Source organism: Musca domestica, unplaced genomic scaffold (genome assembly GCF_030504385.1).
Source record: "Musca domestica strain aabys unplaced genomic scaffold, Musca_domestica.polishedcontigs.V.1.1 5, whole genome shotgun sequence".
Classification (NCBI taxonomy): Eukaryota; Metazoa; Arthropoda; class Insecta; order Diptera; family Muscidae; genus Musca; species Musca domestica.
Window position 1 is genome coordinate 805,675 of NW_026712346.1, and position 23,175 is coordinate 828,849.

The 23,175-nt window shown below is 34.8% G+C and overlaps 1 protein-coding gene across 2 annotated transcripts in view; it reads right to left on the reverse strand.

Annotated features, from left to right (window-relative positions):
* LOC101889720 (tetratricopeptide repeat protein 19 homolog, mitochondrial) overlaps nt 1–23,175 on the reverse strand; it is a 189,243-nt gene that overhangs the window by 16,024 nt on the left and 150,044 nt on the right. For both annotated transcript variants that reach the window (XM_059128080.1, XM_059128081.1), the window contains exon 2: nt 16,882–17,045. In XM_059128080.1, the coding sequence (XP_058984063.1) occupies nt 16,882–17,045 (164 nt within the window). The remainder of the gene's footprint in view (nt 1–16,881; nt 17,046–23,175) is intronic.

Consider the following 23,175-nt stretch of genomic DNA (forward strand, 5'->3'; position numbering starts at 1 on the left):
CCAAGAAAAAATGACCAAAAATCGCAAAAAAAATCTGTAAAATTTTGATTTTTTCTTGAATTTATGACCAAATGTAGGGTGCACGGACTGTAAAATGCACGCTACAAATCAAAATTGCAATCAAGAGTTAATAAAAATAGAAATAAATGTTTAAAATATTCAAAAAAATAAATACAAAATCGTTTTAATATATATATTAACGAATATTATTATGATTATATGCAAAACGACCGAATGTAGGGTGTATTCAATAACGATATAATTAATTTCCAAAAGAACCGTTAAAACTTTTAAGAAAAATTAAAATTTTTGAAAATAAATTATTTTACAATTTTGACCCGAACAGACCTAATAAACAATTTGCACTCTTTGTAATAAATACACCTATTACACGGTGTGGTGGTTACTGACTACCTAACAAAAGTCAGTCAACCACAAGCATACAGCACTGATATGTGATCGTATTGTTGTTGTTGTATTAACCACTAGTATGTTGTTATTGTTATTTGAATTCTCTTTTGTGTTGAAAAACACAAAAGCACCAATCACAACAACAATGTAAATCACAGATCACTGCTTATTTATTTGCACCACACTTTTTATTTCTTTTTACGCGTATACGTAAAAAAGGGCGAATATAATGTATTTTGAATGTAATATTCTTGAAGAGAATTATTACACACAATGAGAAACCTGTTGGAAATTATGAAAAAGCGAATTACAAACGAAACGAACGACCGTAGTTAAGCACTGTATTTGTTTTTGTATTGAATTTAATATTTTTTTTGAGAATATTTTTTTATCGAACACTCGCGTATGCTCACTAAAAATGACGGTACGTACCTTTTAGTGATGTATAGATGAATTTATGAAAAAAAATGATGATGAGTGTTGAGATGATGCGAGAGTTGATGATGGTTGTTTGCTGTTGAAGTCAAACCCTTTGAATAAAAAAAGAAACCAGATTAATTTTGTTGTTGCTGGAAATCCCGTATCTCGGTTCGAAGTGACCAAAATGTTGCAGAGCAGTGTAAAGAAAATAAAAAAAGAAAAAATAAAACACAAGAAATTTAGTATTTTTAAAATTAAAAAATTGGCGATACAATTGGTGTTGCAGCGTTGTTGCTAGGACGAAGATCCGAATAACAAGTGAAGAAAAAGCAACGAGAAAGCCAAGATGTCTCAAGAGCCGCGCAAATTGACAGATAATACTCGTTAGAATTTGCCATCGCTGACTTTGAACGAAAGTTCAAAGTTGAATAAAAAGGTATGATGGCAAATTATTAGAAATAATGACGAGTTGCATTTTAGGTTTGTAATTTAATTGTAAATTAAACAATGCCCACGTTTTGATATAATATGAAGGTTGTTTAAGTAAGAATTGTCTTCATTTACTTGGAATGGAATCGTTGTTGTTGTAGCAGCTCATACATGTGTGTTCTTTCGGTTTCCATTTTTCGGACTCTATTCAATCAGGTTCTGCCTCTAAGTCCAGTCTCAAAAAGGATGCAACCTGTATGGGTTGTATCCATAACGAGACTGGAGTTAGGTTTATAGGCTTGGCTGGGCAGCGAAATAGGTGCAGCGTGTCATGTGGGTTCCTTCTCTTCGCCCTGTCACTCTCGGGGTGCTCAACAAACTGCCGGTTAAAATAACACGCGCAACTCTTCGGATCTGTCACTTCTACGCCGTTAAATGAAATAGATGTTCGATCGTCCTTTTCCCAGGGTTCGAGAGCGACTAAACCGTTGCGTCACAATTTACTCCTTCCGGTACTGATGTTGCAATGCTGCTGTTCTGACCACTTTTTCCACTTATGCTCACCTACTAACCTGTTTACCTCCAGAGTAAGTTCCCGTGACTCTGGGGTTATTAGCGAAACTCATCTCGCTCGTTTGCTAATCCCACTGCCTCTGCTGGGAAATTTGGTCTTCTTTCATGTATTCGACCAGAGCGGCGGCAGCTTTGATGATGTCCCGGAAACACCTGAACATCAGATGGGTTGGGCAGTTCTCTGAAGCGGCGATTGGTATACTCTCTGAATTCTTGTCAATTGGCTTTCCCGTGGTTAAGGAAAGTGCGGCGTTCAGAGTCAATGAAGTCGGGTGGTCTGTTGATGGCGACAATAATGGGGAGGTGGTCTGAGCCTAGAGAAATAACTGATTGCCAAGTTACGTCATTCGTTCGACCTGGGGACACGATGGACATGTCCGGAGAACTGTGACAGTCTCCCCTTATTCTGGTGGGCGCGTCCTCATTCACTGTGCAAAACGTGGAGCTATCAATTTGCTCAGCCAGCGCCATGCCTCTCTGGTCATTACCTAGGACGGAATGCCATAATTCATGATGGGTTGGGTATTGAAATCCCCTAGCATCAGACGGTTATTGCCTACCAGAAGTGAACTGATATTACACGTTGAGCACCTCTACCTCGGCGGTTCCACACTTGACCGCTACCCCCATACATTCCATGTACGGGTCACTAGAGTAAAGCTCAGGCGAGATAGGTCTGTACTGGACAGAGTGGTGCAATAGGAACGCTAATCCTCCACCCCTGGAGCGATCCTTCCTCAGTACGTTGTATCAATCATAACTTTGAAGCCTGCAGGTTGTACTCAGCTTCGTTTCCTGAATCGGTACGACCCTGATTTTCTTCCAACTCACGAAGCTTACGGTTTTGTTAATCTTACCTCGGAGACCATCAGAATTAAAATGGAGAAATGACGCATTTTCCGGAACTTGAAGAGCAATGTGTGACGTCAACTGCTGCGTAAATTGCTGTTGCGGAGATTGCGGGGGAGTCTCATATTGGGACGACGATGAGGACACCGAAGATGATGACTCACTGGGGTCTACATTGACGCAGCAGGAAGCAATGTAGTCCCTATCGCTGTACTCCTGTATCCGGTTTAAGCCGGAACAATTCCGAAATGCACCCACTCCATGCATCCGTTGCATCTCACGGAGACCGATTGGTGGGTGCGATTACGACAAACGGAGTAGAACCATGGTCAGAGATTGGTCTCGATCCCGGCTCGGACCAAGAGAATACGGAGCAAACATTCCGGGTAATCTTGCTCCCACAGCTGAAAAATGGACGAATATGAACATGTATTTGCTGGGTTGGCGGCCCCTAGTTGGAGAATTTTACCACCGACTCAATCCGGTAAATAGAACCGGCCGCCATGAGATTATGGAATGGAATCGTGGTGCAGTTTGTTGCACCACTTATCATATTGTGCATTCGTTGAAATCTGTTCACTACTTCTTATTGCAACATTGATATGTCAATGTCAGATTTCAACCAATAGGCGCTAAAGCTACCACCTTACTTCAGTCTGGCTTGGTGTAATTACTAAGGTAAATTTGACTACCTATTGATTTGAATATTAATAAGAATCCACATATTTATTGGAATAAGAAACTAAAACGATCGTGTTTTATTTCTATTTATTTTTCTCCCCCCTTTATAGTACAATTTCGGCGCATTAATATTTGATCCTGTCGAGCCGGATTCACGATCTCGGATTAACAAAGGTATTACCTTATTTCAGCTATTTTCGTGTTTCACATTTTTCAAATTTGAGCCTCCTGGTAGCAGAAATTTTCAATGTTTCCAATCGATTTGGCTAAAAATGTGCATTTAGGCTACTTTGGGGATACAGAACCATGTACAGAAAAATGTTAACATAGGTACATATTTTGGCATAGTCCCCATATAATAGTACTTCCCAGGTCCACCGATCTATAGGTGCACCGATTGGCGGACAGCTAAAATATAGGATCAGTTTTTTTAAACACTTTAAATCGACCGGTTTGTGAACATGTATTGACATTTTTGCCATATCTAATTATTTTCATTTTGTCAAGTCATTATTCATAATAATAATTGTTCCAAAAATATGCATTAAAATGCATATGCAGCATATTGAATTCAATCGTTTCTTTTTTTGTGAGCGAAATAAAGAATTATTTTTACCATATTTATATAAAAGAAAGTTGTGCTAGTTACTACGCTTACTACTCAAAAACGGTTGGCCTAATTTTGACATTTCACATCATTTCGGAATGGTCTCTTGGTGAGCGAAATACAGAATTATTTTTACCATCTTTATATAAAAGAAAGTTGTGCTAGTTACTACGTTTACTACTCAAAAACGGTTAGCCTGATTTTAACATTTCTCTTAACATTTAACATTTTTTTTTTAATTTTTTATGTTGCATGCATTTTTGTGTAATTAATTATATCGCATGACATTTTTCAACATCCGATATCGATGTGTAAATTATGTATTGTTTTTTTTTTTTTTTTTAATACTGAAAGAAAAACAAGTAAAAAGACATTAATATCAATACCCTCCATTTTAAGGTAAAGGAAACATTTTTATATAAAAGTATCTGAATTCAAGTGTCTTTCTCTTTAAACTTCATATATAGATAATGCAGTTAAACTTATCAAAAAACCATGAAGTGAGTAAGACCGTTATATGGGGCTATACCAAAAGGGGAACCTCTATGGACAATTTTATACTTCAAGGATTGTCATCTATCAAATCTTCTAAAAAACCACACTTGAAACAGTTATGTGGGTAAATGTGACTGGGATTAACACAATACCGAATATCGGTGGGTATCGTAATATGTGTGCTATAGGAAAACGTGGAACTAAATATTCAATGTTCTGCCACCGGACTAGAAACCATTATGAACTACAAATACCAATATTTAGACAAATCCGTGGAAAAATATGGCAAAAATCATCAAAATATCGAATATCGGCAGGTACCGTTATATGAGGGCTATACCAAAACGTGGACCTATACAATGTTTCGTCACACGAGCTAGGACCCATTGCAAACTACAAATACCAAATAAGTAGAAAAATACCGATATAAGTCCCCGTTTTGGTATAACCCTCATATGGTGGTATCCCCTGATCTCAGCTATTTCCGGGGTGGGCCACATTTTCAATTGATTTTGCCCTTATTTGGCATATTGGTGTCTAAGAGGGTAAAAATCTCTTCGCTAAAATTTTAAATGTAGGTCAATGTTTGGGATAGGCGCTCATATAAAGGTACCACATTTTCCAAAATTTGAATTTAATCTATTTTGGCTATTTTTTAGCAATATCGAAATTAATTAAAATTAAATTAAATCAAGAAAATCGCGTATAAATGTAAAATTTGAAACTTTTCAGTTTGACTTTTGGAATATACAATAGTAACAAGCTGGCCCAGTCCGCGTTGCCGGCCCGTAGTTTTAGCCTTTAATGCATAGTTATTAAAGCATAATAATGCACAAATCTGCATCACATAAGTGGCACAATGTTTAGTATATATTATGACTCGATTATATAGAAATAAATACGTCTTTCAAAAACCCTGATCCCATTTTTCAGTGAGAGGTTTTAGTTTGAGAGTTAAAACCCTAAATAATATAGCATATATATTAAAAAGTATACATTAACTGTTTATAATAGGATCATGTAAGATGGTTCTCTACCCCCAAAGTAGCCTAAACACACATTTTAAGTCAAATCGATTCGAAAATATAATCAAAACCCTCGAAATAGGTAAAATCAGGAGGTACTTTTATATGAGCCCTACTCCGAAACATTGACATTGAAAAATTTCCGCAAAGAAATCTTCTACCAGAAGCTAGATGCCAAATAAGGGCAAAATCAATTGAAAAATGTGACCAAGACCCTGGAAATAGCTAAAATCACCGGATACCTTCACATACGAGTTATAATGAAGCATGGTATTATACTTATAATTATTGGAAAGAATTTGTTTTTCTTTCTAAACTCTCAAATAACCAACATTTTTGGAATTTGATTTATTTGAGGGGGGCTATATCACAATGTAGACCACCCTGAGACATATTTTGAACAAATGATTCCTCAGTACTGTATCAAATTTGAAACTTTAGCGGAGTATAGGGCAAAATATTTGCAGCCCTTTGTGTAGGGTTAAGCCCCTCTTTTGGGATTTTTATTTACCAACCGACAAATTACCTAACCCCAAGATTGTCTGCGGCGCAGTGTAATTACTGACGATAGCGCATAGTGCCCGTATACATTACCTATGATTTAATGTTACTTTTTAGGGTTCGGTAGAATTTTCCGAGTATATGAATCCTTTTTTTACTATATTTTCAATTCACTCCACTATTTTGTATAGTACGCATATTACAGTGCCTCTACAAATAAAAGCATGTATAGAAAATATGCAAATGTTCTCAATTTTTTTCGGTTTTTTTAATAAGAATTTTCAATTCCATAAGGTATTCTGAAACAATTCTCCACAAAATTCCATATCATAATAGAACAGTCAATTTTTTCAGTTCAACGATTTTTCTCAAAAATTTCTTTCATGACGTTTCCACTGTAATTAGAAATAACCAAAAGAAAATTTGAGTCAAATCGGCCCAGCCGTTCTCAACTGATGTGTTACTATACTTTTTCAAATTTTTTACATATAAATTTAAAGAAGTAGGTGTAGCCAGATCCTCTGATCCAAAAAAGTTACCTAGGGTTGGAGGGAGAATCAAGATTACGTCGTATACTAACTGTGGAACAGATATCTTCATGATTTTGACAAATATAATGATTTTACATAAATCGAAAAAAATGGGCTCAAAATTGGGCCTGGTCACTTTTTCTTTGCATGAAAACCTAAATCGGGGTAGGGCGAAAATTAAAAAAAAAATTAAAAGGAAATAGTTCCAGCCGGTCTCAACTGATTCAATTACCAACGAATAACAATTGGTTTATATATAATTAAAAAATAGGCGTGGTCAGTTCTTCAGCCCCCAAATAAATACTTGGGATTGGAGGGAATACTGTTGATTTTTTGATCGTGGAATTATTTTAAAACCGACATCTTCATTATTTGACAAATATAAGGATTTTAGATAAATCAAAATAGTGTGCGTAGAAGTAGGCGTGGTCAATTTTTTTTTCTTTAAAAACTTAACTCGGGGTATGCCGAACGTTTGTACAAAAAATTATGCAAATCGGTTTAGCCGTTCTCAACTGATTCCATTACCAACGAACAACAACATTGCCAACGAACAACAATTGATATAGATATAGATGTTCTATATTGCATGATATTTTTTCATTTTGCCTTACTATTTTCGAATGTACATTTGTAGTCTTTTTTTATACCCTCCACCATACTATGGAGGGTATATTAACTTTGTCATTCCGTTTGTAATTCCTCGAAATACTCATATCAGACCCAACAATGTATATATATTCTTGATCAGCGTAAAATTCTAAGTCGATTTAGCGATGCCCGTCTGTCTGTCTGTCTGTCCGTCTGTCTGTCTGTTGTAATCACGCTATCTTTCGAATGAATTGAGATAGATGGCTAAAATTTTGCACACATGTTTATTTTTCCAGTAGGCAGGTTAAGTTCGTAAATGGGCCATGTAGGTCCACGTTTTCATATAGCCCCCATATAACGGTACCTCCCTATATTCGGTATTTTGATGATTTTAGCAACATTATTCACCGGAATTGTTTCAAAATTGGTATTTGAAGTTCGTTATGAAAACTACACTCTGTGACAGAGAATTGTCTGTGCGGGTCCAGGTCTTCGTATAGGCCCCATATATCAGTACCTCCCTATATTCGGTATTTTGACGATTTTAGCGACATTATTCACGGGAATTGTTTCAAATTTGGTATTTGAAGTTCAAAATGGATACTACACCCTAAGACAGAAAATTTTCTGTGCAGGTCCACGTCTTCATATAGCCCCCATATAACGGTACCTCCCTATATTCGGTATTTTGATGATTTTAGCGACATTATTAACGGGAATTGTTTCAAATTTGGTATTTGAAGTTCAAAATGGATACTACACCCTAAGACAGAAAATTTTCTGTGCAGGTCCACGTCTTCATATAGCCCCCATATAACGGTACCTCCCTATATTCGGTATTTTGATGATTTTAGCAACATTATTCACCGGAATTGTTTCAAAATTGGTATTTGAAGTTCGTTATGGGAACTACAGTCTGTGACAGAAAATTGTCTGTGCGGGTCCAGGTCTTCGTATAGGCCCCATATATCAGTACCTCCCTATATTCGGTATTTTGACGATTTTAGGTACAATACCCACCGAAATTGTTTGAGATGTGGTATTTGAAGTTCGTAATGGATGCTACAGCCTGTTACAAAAAATTGTCTATGCTGGTCCAGGTATAGACCCCAATATAACGGCTATATTCGGTATTTTTAAAATTTTAAAAGAATTTTTTAAGGATTTTATTTTTTAAAAATTTCCAAATTCGTTGCAAATGGTGGAGGGTATTAAAAGTTCAGCCCGGCCGAACTTACTGCTTTTAACTTGCTAATTCTAATATAATATGTAGTCTTTTTTTGGGTAGAATAAAGCGACAAGGCGACAAAGCAAGTATCGTGTACAAATGGTTTTTTTTTCAATTTGATTAACTTAATTGACAATTTTTTGAGAACGAAAATTGTAGGCGTGTTACATTGAATTGTAGTAGATGATGTCAAAACAATTTAACGCGGTCACACCAGAACTACTGAATAATTACTATCTTAAAATAAGTAAGAAATAACGAAAAAGAGACTATTTCATTGCAAAACATTCTAAAATTGAGAAAAAATGTTCAATGGAATCGATCTTCAAAATGATAGCCCATTCTATTGGCTAACTTCGTAAGTACCTTAAACATTTGCTATAAAAAATCCGCAAACATGTTCAAGAATTTTTTTTATGTAAATTTTATATATTGTGCGTTTTTTTTTTAATTTGACCATTTGACCATAATTTTACCATCTATATATATAAAAGAAGTTTATGTAAGTTACTACGCTTATAACTCAAGAACGGCAACATTAATTTTGTTGTAATGTTTATTTTTTAGTTTTTCATAATTCTTTCAATATGACATACTGAATTGAAGTTAAAATTTTTTAAATACTGAATGTAAATGTAATGCAAACAAAAAATGACCGATACAGCTGCATAGGGATCATATCAAAATTTGGATCTACTCCTTTCATTTGGCAGTAATACGCCCAATGAGAACTCGAAATTCAAATTAATTGGGAGTGCAAACAGTAAAAAACCGAATATAAAGGACTATACAAAATGGTAGATCGAATTGAAAATTTAGTAAGAACAGAATTCATATCCTCCCAAAATTTTTCTGAAACCTTCAAGATATTTTAATCGCAGGTACCATTATGCGGGGGTCTTCACGCAATAGCGAGTAATAATGGCATTGTGCAACACCCAATCTGGGTTTGGGAAATAATAAGTGAATAGTATTCGGTTAGTAGATCAAAATCCCAAAAGGGTTTTGGGTTCCCAGGCCAAACTTTTTTAGGGCCAATTATATAGCCTTAACCATACGCAAAGCGCCTCACATATTTTTCTCTATACTTCATATATTTTGCGACAGAGTTTTAAATTTGATACAGTCCTAGAGGTTACATGTAGAATCATTTGTACAAAATATGGGACATGTCAGTCCACGATTTGGTTTAGCCCCATATAAAGGTATACCACGATTTAAAGTATTTTTTTATTTAAGTCATATTTTTCAAAGTAATAATAATATGAGCTTTTAGAAAAATAAAACGTCTTTTCGAAAAATTATAAGTATGGGTCCACGTTTTGGTAAAACCTCATATGAAGGTATCCCATGATTTGAGCCATTTCCGGGATCTTTGTCACATTTTTCAATTGACTTGGGCCTTTTTGGCATATTGGATTCGAAAGGAATAGAAAACTTTTTCGCAGAAAATTTTAGCGCCCATATAAAGGTACCTCTTGATTTTACCCATTCCGAGGGTCTCGACCACATTTTCCATTCGGTTTGGCTAAAAACGTGTATTTAGGCTACTTTGTGAGTAGAGAACCATTACATAAATATTTCAATACATGTAAATATTTTGCAATAGTCCTATATAACAATACCTCCCAGGTCCACCGATAGTGATGTCTACCCATTGGCGAACAAACGAATATACAAAATCATAGACATTATGTGTACTCTAACGCACAATTTGAGGAATTATGACATTGGGAATATAAAGGACTATACAAAATGGTAGATCGAATTGAAAATTTAGTAAGAACAGAATTCATATCCTCCCAAAATTTTTCTGAAACCTTCAAGATATTTTAATCGCAGGTACCATTATGCGGGGGTCTTCACGCAATAGCGAGTAATAATGGCATTGTGCAACACCCAATCTGGGTTTGGGAAATAATAAGTGAATAGTATTCGGTTAGTAGATCAAAATCCCAAAAGGGTTTTGGGTTCCCAGGCCAAACTTTTTTAGGGCCAATTATATAGCCTTAACCATACGCAAAGCGCCTCACATTTTTTTCTCTATACTTCATATATTTTGCGACAGAGTTTTAAATTTGATACAGTCCTAAAGGTTACATGTAGAATCATTTGTACAAAATATGGGACATGTCAGTCCACGATTTGGTTTAGCCCCATATAAAGGTATACCACGATTTAAAGTATTTTTTTATTTAAGTCATATTTTTCAAAGTAATAATAATATGAGCTTTTAGAAAAATAAAACGTCTTTTCGAAAAATTATAAGTATGGGTCCACGTTTTGGTAAAACCTCATATGAAGGTATCCCATGATTTGAGCCATTTCCGGGATCTTTGTCACATTTTTCAATTGACTTGGGCCTTTTTGGCATATTGGATTCGAAAGGAATAGAAAACTTTTTCGCAGAAAATTTTAGCGCCCATATAAAGGTACCTCTTGATTTTACCCATTCCGAGGGTCTCGACCACATTTTCCATTCGGTTTGGCTAAAAACGTGTATTTAGGCTACTTTGTGAGTAGAGAACCATTACATAAATATTTCAATACATGTAAATATTTTGCAATAGTCCTATATAACAATACCTCCCAGGTCCACCGATAGTGATGTCTACCCATTGGCGAACAAACGAATATACAAAATCATAGACATTATGTGTACACTAACGCACAATTTGAGCAATTATGACATTGGGTGAAAAGAGTAATTAACTTTGACTTTTCTCAAGTCATTCTGCCCTTAATTTTGAGGTGGACAAAACTACATGACACTATTTAAATGGCACGATTTTCTAAACAATGCAAATTCCTAATTATAGTTCATTTGAATTTAAAACACTTTAAATCGACAGATTGGTGAACATGTACTGCATTTTTTTGCCGTGGGTATTTAGTTCTATTTAGTCAAATCATTATCTATCTATATAAATAAAAATCAATTGTTGTTCGTTGGTAATGGAATCAGTTAAGAACGGCTAAACCGATTTGCAAAATTTTTTGTACAAACGTTCGTCATACCCCGAGTTAGGTTTTTAAAGAAAAAAAATATTGAACACGCCTACTTTTACTCCCACTATTTCGATTTATCTAAAATCCTTATATTTGCCAAATAATGAAGATATCGGTTTTAAAATTATTACACGACATACTGTTGACTTTCCCTCCAATCCTAAGTATTTATTTGGGGGCTGAGGAACTGACCGCGCCTAATTTTTAATCTATAGGGTAAGTGCGCATAAGGTCGGCATGTCCCAGTAGTCGGCAGTTTTGAAATTTAAACTTAAATAACTAAGAATAGAATTGACCAAATAATGAAATAATTGCAAAAAACGTCAACAGTGTTCTCTGCTCTCTTTTTGTAAAAAAAAACAATGAGCTCCGATCATTTATTACGAAAGAACAACAGTTTTTGTCAGTGAGTATCTTCCAATGCGTGCGATATTGCTTGCTTGTAAGGAAAAAAAATAGTGGATTTAAGTAAATTAAATTTAATACTTTTGGAATGAGAAATATTTTATAATAGTAAATAACAGTCTAAAGATCATTTTATAACTTAAAAAAATAAATCAAGCATTTTTCTGTTATATTATTTAATGCCGATATTAGGAACAGAAAAAAAGAGATTTGCCAGTAGTCGCCAGGGGGTGTCGATTACTAGAAAAATATCATATTTGATCAATTTCACCAAAACTTGAGAAAAGTATTAAAAAATAATCCAAATCCAATTATTTCGAAAAGTAAACAAAAAATTTGGAATCTGAAAAACTTTATTTTTCTGCAATTGAAAGATTTCACTCAGAATGTTGAAAGATTGAAAAAACGAAAATCCTTAAAGCGCCGACTACTGGTACACTTACCCTATAAACCAATTGTTATCCGTTGGTAATGGAGAGACCGGCTGGAACTATTTGGATATATTTTTTTTAAATGTTCGTCCTACCCCGATTTAGGTTTTCATGCAAAGAAAAAGTGACCACGCCCAATTTTGGCCCATTTTTTCGATTTATCTAAAATCCTAATATTTTCCAAAATCATGAAGATATCTGTTCCACAGTTACTATACGACGTAATATTGATTCTCCCTCCAACTTTAGATATCTTTTTGGACTCAAAGGAACTGGCCACACCTACTTTTTTAAATTTATATGTAAAAAATTTGAAAAAGTATAGTAACTTATAAGTTGAGAACGGCTGGGCCGATTTGACTCAAAGTTTCTTTTGGTTATTTGTAATTACAGTGGAAACGTTATTGGATATTTTTTTAAATGTTGGTCCTACCCCGATTTAGGTTTTCATGCAAAGAAAAAGTGACCAAGCCCAATTTTGCGCCCATTTTTTGATTTATCTAAAAACCTAATACTTGCCAAAATCATAAAGATATCTGTTCCACAGTTAGAATACGACGTAATCTTGATTCTCCCTCCGACCATAGGTATCTTTTTGGGGTCAGAGGAGCTTGCCACACCTACATCTTTAAATTTATATGTAAAGAAAATGAAAAAGTATAGTAACCCAACAGTTGAGAACGGCTGGGCCGATTTGACTCAATTTTTCTTTTGCTTATTAGTAATTATAGTGGCAGCGTTGTCATGAAAGAAATTTTTGAGAAAAATCGTTGAACTGGAAAAATTTACTGTTCTATTATCATAAGGAATTTTGTGTGGAATTGTTTCAGAATACCTTTTGGAATTGAAAATTTGATTTAATTTTTTTGGAGTCCATTTTATATAGCTTAACCATACACAAAGGGCTGCAAATATTTTGCCCTATACTCCGCAAAAGTTACGATAAAGTTTTAAATTTGATATAGACCTAGGGGTTACATGAGGAATCATTTGTACAAAATATGTATCAGGTTGGTCTACATTGTGATATAGCCCCCCTCAAATGGCTATGCTTTATTATAACTCGTATGCGAAGGTATCCGGTGATTTTAGCTGTTACCAGGGTCTTGGTCACATTTTTCAATCGATTTGCCCTTATTTGTTTCGGAGTAGGGCTCATATAAAAGTACCTCCTGATTTTACCTATTTCGAGGGTTTTCATTATATTTTCGAATCGATTTGACTTAAAATGTGTGTTTAGGCTACTTTGGGGGTAGAGAACTAACTTACATGAGCCTATTATAAACAGTTCATGTATACTTTTTAATATATTTGCTATATTATTTAGGTTTTTAACTCTCAAACTAAAACCTCTCACTGAAGTTAGGGCCAGCTAGTCTATAATAAAAATTATTTAGTCAAGTCATACCAAAACGTTGATCTAAATATTTTTCTCAACTTATGTGTGGTAAAAGATTAAATATCTTTAACTATTCTGAAATCACTCTGCCTTCATTTATGAGGTGGACAAAACTAAATACCACGCAGCACGGTATTTTAAACGTTGGAAATGCAAAATCCAAATTACAGCAATTTGAATGGAAAATGTCGCTAAGCTCTATACAATACCAAAAATTGAGCTGAGTTTTCACATGGGGCTATTATAGTTTTTAACACTCAAATTAAAGTCTATGGCTGAAAAATAAGATCGGGGTATTCAAAATATCTATTATAATTTTTGCCATGAATATTTATTTATTATTTGGAGTTATTACTTATAATACAAATTGTGCCGCTTGCAGATCTGTAATTAAGTGGAGACCCACTTAAAGTACGGACCGGGCCAGCTATTATATTATAAACAAGTTAATTTAATCTTTCATGCATTGATAATTCTTCTTTTAATATGGTGGTGTATGTGTTTGTTAAGAGTACATTTTCATATCTTCTATATCCTCAGTATGATACTGGATATCATATTTATACGCTACACCACGTAGTGGTGGGGGTATTATGTCTTTGTGCAGTTGTTTGTAACATGGAGAAGGAAGCAAGATAGACCCATAGTTCAATTTTATGATCTGCATAGAACCACATTCTGAGTCGATTTATGCATGTCCGTCAGTCTGTCCATTGTTGTAAACAAAGTACATGTCGCATTTATTTCCCGATCGAGATGATATTTTGCACAAATAATTTATTTGACCGAAGGACGAAACTTATTGAAATTAGAGATAATTGGTCAAAATTTAGACATGGCTCCCATACATATCTTTAACCGATTTCTGGTTAATTGTGCACCAAATGGCCAATATCAGTCCAAATGACTTGAATTTCAACCGAATTCTGTCTAGAAGCAAGTACTTTAAATTAGGTAAAAATCGGTAAAGAATTAGCTATATATGTGTTTTATCCGATTTGGGATTTTAAGTCTCTCACATGTGTATATTACACTCCACAACAATGATATTTATCCGATGTCAGGTTTATTGTGCACCAAATGGCTAATATCAGAATAAATGAACAGAATTTTTGCATATCCGACGGAATTCAGGCTAGAAGCAAGTACTTCAAATTTTGGTGAAAATCAGTTCAGATATAGCTATAGCTCCCATATATACTATGTTTTCGAATCGATTTGACTTAAAATGTGTGTTTAGGCTACTTTGGGGGTAGAGAACTAACTTACAGGAGCCTATTATAAACAGTTCATGTATACTTTTTAATATATTTGCTATATTATTTAGGTTTTTAACTCTCAAACTAAAACCTCTCACTGAGGTTTTTTGAAAGACGTATTTATTTCTATTTAATCGAGTCATAATATATACCAAAAATTGTGCCACTCATGTGAGCCAAATTTGTAAATTATTATGCTTTAAAAACTATGCATTAAAGACTAAAACTACGGGCCAGCAACGGACTGGGCCAGCTAGTCTATAATAAAAATTATTTAGTCAAGTCATACCAAAACGTTGATCTAAATATTTTTCTCAACTTATGTGTGGTAAAAGATTAAATATCTTTGACTATTCTGAAATCACTCTGCCTTCATTTATGAGGTGGACAAAACTAAATACCACGCAGCACGGTATTCTAAACGTTGGAAATGCAAAATCCAAATTACAGCAATTTGAATGGAAAATGTCGCTAAGCTCTATACAATACCAAAAATTGAGCTGAGTTTTCACATGGGGCTATTATAGTTTTTAACACTCAAATTAAAGTCTATGGCTGAAAAATAAGATCGGGGTATTCAAAATATCTATTATAATTTTTGCCATGAATATTTATTTATTATTTGGAGTTATTACTTATAATACAAATTGTGCCGCTTACAGATCTGTAATTAAGTGGAGACCCACTTAAAGTACGGGCCGGGCCAGCTAGTATATTATAAACAAGTTAATTTAATCTTTCATGCATTGATAATTCTTCTTTTAATATGGTGGTGTATGTGTTTGTTAAGAGTACATTTTCATATCTTCTATATCCTCAGTATGGTACTGGATATTATATTTATACGCTACACCACGTAGTGGTGGGGGTATTATGTCTTTGTGCAGTTGTTTGTAACATGGAGTAGGAAGCGAGATAGACCCATAGTTCAATTTTATGATCTGCATAGAACCACATTCTGAGTCCATATTCTTAGTCCACATTCTGTCCATTGTTGTAAACAAAGTACATGTCGCATTTATTTCCCGATCGAGATGATATTTTGCACAAATAATTTATTTGACCGAAGGACGAAACTTATTGAAATTAGAGATAATTGGTCAAAAGTTAGACATGGCTCTCATACATATCTTTAACCGATTTCTGGTTAATTGTGCACCAAATGGCCAATATCAGTCCAAATGACTTGAATTTCAACCGAATTCTGTCTAGAAGCAAGTACTTTAAATTAGGTAAAAATCGGTAAAGAATTAGCTATATATGTGTTTTATCCGATTTGGGATTTTAAGTCTCTCACATGTGTATATTACACTCCACAACAATGATATTTATCCGATGTCAGGTTTATTATGCGCCAAATGGCTAATATCAGAATAAATGAACAGAATTTTTGCATATCCGACGGAATTCAGGCTAGAAGCAAGTACTTCAAATTTTGGTGAAAATCAGTTCAGATATAGCTATAGCTCCCATATATACTATGTTTCATCCATTTTGACGTTGAAGTGCTCATATGCGTAATATACATTCCACAACAATGATATTTGACACCGGACATCAGATACAGCTCGAAAATACCTTTGCCAAATTTCAACGAGATTGGTTTATATTTTTATATACCTTCGATATAGATCTTCATTCGATTTTACAGTTATTGCTCACCATGTATGCAATATCAGCCCAAATTGGATAGATGTTTTCATATTCAACCAATAAATATTTTTTAATATAATATATAGAGAGGGAGGTCTAACGCTATAGGAGAGAGCCTCCAGATCAGGATCTTCACCAAATTAAAAACTAATTGTAGTTTGTTAATACCTAAAATTGAATTCAGAGAGAAGTATATGTATTTTCTCAAATTTTAAGCAAAACATTCTCTCCATTTTGGAAGATTATGGCATTACAATATTATTTTCTCTGAATTGAGTTCTTTAAGTTCAAATTTTACATAAAAACAGATAATGCACACTAAGACTGCTTCGATACTAAAACTTAAAATCGCAGTTAATTCTTTAATTAGTGTTTAATTACTTACCAGTATTTTGCTAATCCAAATATTTCTTTAATTTCAACATCATCGGGATTTGATTCAGCTCGTTTCTCTATTTTCGGTAAAGTCCAGTTAAATCCTAGCATTGATTTTTCTACTTTGCCCAGATGATGCGCTATGTTCGCAAGTTTTAAACTGATGTGAATAACCTAAAAATCGAGATTTACAAGTGTTAAACTTATGTGAAAAGCCTAAAAATTTACAAGTTTTAAAATATAAAATCTTCCAAAACGTTTCGCCGTGCTATACTATACTATATAAGAGCTTACTTAAAATAAGAATCTGAACATGTACATTTGTATTCTTAGCCGAGAACTACATTAACATATAGTCCTATATATAAAAGGATTGGAAATTTTAATTATACACATGTACATCTATGTACGTGATTTTGTATTGCCAAAGAACTACATTAATTTAGGATCCGCAAATTTTCTATTTTGAAAATCAAGTATAGCACTGGTTATGTGCCGCGTAGCGCCGTTCTGTTGAAACAAATTATTTCCAAACGGCAACCCCTTGATAATTTTTTAAGAAATAGTAAAGTAAGCTATACATTTTACTTGAGCTAATTACCCATACAACTGTGAAACAAATTGAGCAGTTTTTTTTTTTTTTTTTTTTTTTTTGCTGTTATTGGCCTGCTTGATATAACATATATGTCAGCATATGTCAGTTATATGCTGACATAGAATAAATCTATAATATAACAAGTAAAAAAGCTGTAAGTTCTGCCGGGCCGAACTTTGAATACCCTCCACCATTTGGAACGAATTTGGCAATATTCAAACAAATAAAATCCGTTAAAAATTCTGTTAAAATCTTAAAAATGCCGAATGTAGTTGCTATATTAGGGTCTATACGACCCTATATGGGGACTATTCCAAAAGGTGGACCTTCACAGACAATTTTCTGTCTTAAGCTGTAGTATCCATTATGAACTTTAAAGATGGAACGACATCGCTAAATCGACACAGAATTTTAGTCTGATCAAGAATATTTCTACTTTGTGGGGTCTAAAATGTATATTTCGAGGTATTACAAACGGAATGAAAAACTTAATATACACTCCATACTATGGTGGAGGGAAAAATAAATGAGTGAAAAATCGATGAGCAAAATAAAAAATAAAATATATTCATTTGAACATTCTTCATGAACGGGAAATGTTGAAGAAACAGTCTGGTAAATGACGTATAATGATGATACTCACTGCCGGTGTTGGTTTGATGTTTTTGTTGTGTTTTGTAGTGGCAAAACTTGACTATAACGTATACGGCTATTCCAGGTAGGTTATTATGATATGAGGGTGAATGACCATCGATTTTAATAATTGTGGAAGGCGTCCGATTTTAGTGGATTAAGGCTGCTCATCAGTATACTGTTTTCATAAGTGATGTTTAATATAATTGTTGGGGCAAACCATATTAAGAATAAGGTATCTTATATTGCAAAATCCAATACGGCAACGCTCATATATTGGCAATATTCGCAGGGCAGCCGCCAATTCAGTCTTATTCTGTCGGTCACTCGAGTCTAACTCAATTCATTGTAATTTCTTCATTCATACGATGTAAAATAGTAGCTGTGAACGCTCATAATCCAATAGGTCATTGCACCTTTAGAATTAACAAACATTTTTTTATTCAAACAATAAAATTACAACAAAAGTGGCGACGAGGATAGTGGAAATGAATCAATATTTGCACACTCAACAATCCGCAAAAACGTCTCAAGACATACTTCTTCAATTGTTAACAGAGCAACAAGAAGCTATGTCGGAACAAACGGAACTGTTAAAGCATATGGCTGATCATCAAAGCATTAAATTCACCACAAACATCAAATTCATCCAAAGCAGCATTAATGGAATCACTAGCATAATCAATGACAGCATTTGTGTACGAGCCAGAGAGCGATCTGATATTTCAAGCGTGGTACAACAGGTTTGTGCATGTTTTCGAAAAAGAAGCCATCTCACTCGGAGAACATGACAAAGTGGCCTTGTTATGGAGAACAAGTAAAAACAAGTAAAGAAAGCAGTAAGTTCGACCGGGTCGAACTTTGAATACCCTTCACCATTTGGAACGAATTAGAAAATTTTCAAAAAAATAAAATCCATTAAAAATTCTTTTAAAATCTTTAAAATATCTAATATATCTTTAAAATATCTATCCTCCCGATATATGGGGCGATATATGATATTATGGACCTATTAAGACAAATCAATGTCTGGGTGTAAAGTGCTCACAAGGAACTCCTTGTGTGGATTTTCAGATAATTCCGTTAAAAAGTGTGGGTAAAATCATCAAAATGGGGTTCCGTTATATGGGTGATATACGATATCGTTAACCTATGTAGAAAATTCTCTGTCGGTGGGTAAAGTGCTCACAAAAAACCCCTTGTGTACAATTTCGGACCATTCCGTTGAAAAATGTGGCTAAAATCATCAAAATACCGAATATCGGCGGTACCGTTATATGGGGTCTATATGATACCGTGGACATATATAGATAATTCTCTGCCGAGGTATAAAGTACCCACAAGGAACTCCTTGTGTGGATTTTCAGACAATTCCGTTGAAAAATGTGGGTAAAATCATTAAAATACCGAATATCGGGGGGTACCGTTATATGGGGGATATTCGATATCGTGGACCTATATAGACAATTCTCTCTCAGGGGGTAAAGTACTCACAAGGAACTACTAAATGTGGCTAAAATCATCAAAATACCGAATATCGGCGGTACCGTTATATGGGGTCTATATGATACCGTGGACATATATAGATAATTCTCTGCCGAGGTATAAAGTACCCACAAGGAACTCCTTGTGTGGATTTTCAGACAATTCCGTTGAGAAATGTGGCTAAAATCATCAAAATACCGAATATCGGGGTGTACCGTTATATGGAGGCTATACGATATCGTGGACCTATATAGATAATTCTCTGCTGAGGTATAAAGTACCCACAAAGAACTCCTTGTGTGGATTTTCAAACAATTCCGCTGAAAAATGTGGGTAAAGTTATCAAAATACCGAATATCGGGGGTACCGTTATATGGGGGATATACGATATCGTGGACCATCTTCGAACTTGACCTGCCTGCAGACAAAAGAGAGATCTGGCCAAATTTTAGCTTCCTATCTTAATTCGTTTAGACTGTAGCGTGGTTACAACAGACGGACGGACAGGGCTAAATCGTCTTAGAAGTTTACGTTCATCAAGAATATATATACTTAGTTGGGTCTAAAATGATTATTTCGATGAGTTACAAACGGAATGACGAACTTAATATACCCTCCATACTATGTATGGTGGAGGGTATAAAAAACATTAAGTCCGGCCGGGCCGAACTTTTAATACCCTCCACCTCAGGGTAAAGGAAATATTAGTACCCATTTTGACCCACAAATATCACTTTTTAGACATATTAGAGGGAAAATGTGGCAAAAATCATCAAATACAATACATACATTGTTTCGCTAACGGAGCAAGAACCCATTAGGACACACAAATACCAATTTTAAGACAAATCTGCGAAGAAATTTGGCAAAATCATAAAAATACCGAATATCTGGAGATACCGTTATATGGGAGCTATACAAAAACGTGGACCTATACATGCAATGTTTCGCCACCGCAGCCAAACGAACAAAAATACCAATTTTTAGCGAATCCGTGAAAAAATGTGACAAAAACTATAAAAATACCGAATATCTGGATCTCCCGTGATATGTGGGCTATACCAAACGTGGACCTATACAAGCAATGTTTCGCCACTGGAGCTAGAGCCCATTATGGACAACAAATACCAATTTTTAGACAAATTCGTGAAAAAATGTGGCAAAAATCATGAAAATACCAAAAATTGGGAGGTACCTTTATATGGTGGCTATACCAAAGCGTATACCCATACATACAATATATCGCCGCACGAACTAGGACCCATTATGACCTACAAGTTCCAATTTTTAGACAAATCCGTGGGAAAATGTGGCAAAAATCATGAAAATGCCAAAAATGGGGACTATACAAAAACGTGGGCCGATATAATTTATCATTTTCAATACCAACCATCCTAGACACAATACAAATTGTTCTGCTAAATTTTGACGCTCTACGTCAAATAATGTGGACTGTATCGTGATTTGAACAGACAGACGGACATCGTTAAATCGACTTAGTATTTTATGCTGATTATGAATATATATACTTTATGGGGTCTACGACGAATATTTAAGGATATTACAAACGGAAGGGCAAAGTTAATATACCCTCATTTCCAAGGTGGAGGGTATAAAAATGTCAAAGATTTACCAGCAAAATCTGAAGACATGACTCCAAATGATACAGTAGAGAAACTCAAAAAAGTCTTCGGTAAATCAGAAACTCAAGTCTCACAAAGATACAAATGTCTACAGCTAACAAAAGGCGACAGCGAAGATTTCAGAGAGCACGCAAGCAGAGTAAACCTACAATGAGAACTATTCAAAATTAAGGTATTAAAACCAATTCAAATGTCTCATTTTCATGTTAGTCGTGTTAAGTCAGCAAAAGATAACCACATAAGACATCGCTTACTAAAGGTACTGGGTGATGAAAACACTACATTGAACCTAGATCAACTAGGAGGCGAAACACAGCGAATTTTCAATCTCAAATCGAACAACATTCTCATTGAACATCAATCAAAAATCGTCTGTTCACTCAACAAGCACGCAAAAGACTTCAAGAAGCACAAAACTCCCAAATCACCTTGCTAGTACTGCGGAGATCTTCACTACGTCAAATTTTGTACTTTCCGGAAACAAAAGTGCACAACATGTCATCGAGTAGGTCATAAAAGTAACTTTTGCAACATCGCTAAAACTGGTGACAACCATTATCTGAAAACAACTAAAACGAAATCAATAAATCCAGCAATTCAAGGTAATCATCCAACACTAAGGCAGTTTTCAAAACACACAACATTAATTTCCGCGACTCAATGAAACACTGTCCTAATTAACAACAATCCTGTAAAACTGCATCAGACATATCAATTACATCTATCAGCACATGGAAAGCTATAGGTAAGCCAGGTGCTTACGAAACTGATGACAATGCTAGCGACGCAAACTCAATCAAGGTCCTAGCAGAATTTAAATGTGACGTCACAATCGACGAAACATTAAAATGCTATATAACTGATATAGGAAAACTCAATATCATGGGAATCGATTGGATTCAATCTATGGCAGAAACCAATAACATCGTGGTGTCATCAAATAACCTTCGTTGATGAAATAGCAGAATAGAGAAAGAATTACAATCTGTTTTTGATAGCAGTACACCAGGTCTGTGCAAAACAAAAGTCAACATACAATCACTGTCAAACCCTTAAGAAATACTAGTTCCCAAACGACCAGTTCCTTTCGTAGCGAGAACGGAATTTGAAACTGAACTTCTCAGATTAAAAAATTGCAGGAATAATTACACCGGTACATTCAGCAAGATACGTTGCACCGATAGTGGTCAGCAAACGTAATGGAAAAATTAGGATTTGACAGGACTAAACTCAATAGTAGAACCAAATCATTCTCCATTACCAACACCGGAAGGAATTATGTCCGATTGTCACAACTGTGTAATCATTAGTCACTTAGATCTCTCAGACGTATATTTACAAGTCGAAGTCGATGACGAAATTAAGTAAGTTCAACCGTCTAACTCCAGGTATAAAATCAGCTCCGGGAGCATTTCAAAAGATCATCCAGTTTAAACAAAACTTACAAAGAATTCAAAATCACGGATTCAAGGTGAAATTCGAAAAATGTCAATTCTTTTAAAAACAATATCTAGGACAGATAATAAACAAAGATGGAATCAAACCTGATCCAATCAAAATGGCAGGCAATGTTAATACTAAACAACATTAAAAATGTTAAACGAAGATTGTGCCCTCTTCGGGAATCCTGAGCAATTGGTCTCAGACAACGGAACACAGTTTTGTTCAGAACAATTTGAGAAGTGGTGCAGCAAAAAAGGCATTACTAGGACTGCTCGTTGCAAGTTCAAATCGACAGGCAGAGCGTTTCGTTGATACACAAAAAACTTGACTTCCTAAAAGTCTACAGATCTATACCAAATCCTAACGCACCAGAACGTAAGTCTCCTTCGACATTCAAAGAAAGCCACAATCGCCTAAGTATAACGTGAGACAACAAAATGGAGAATTGGAATTGGTCAAGGAACTTCAAAGGAAATAAAAGTTGGTGAAAAACAGGCAAAGTCAT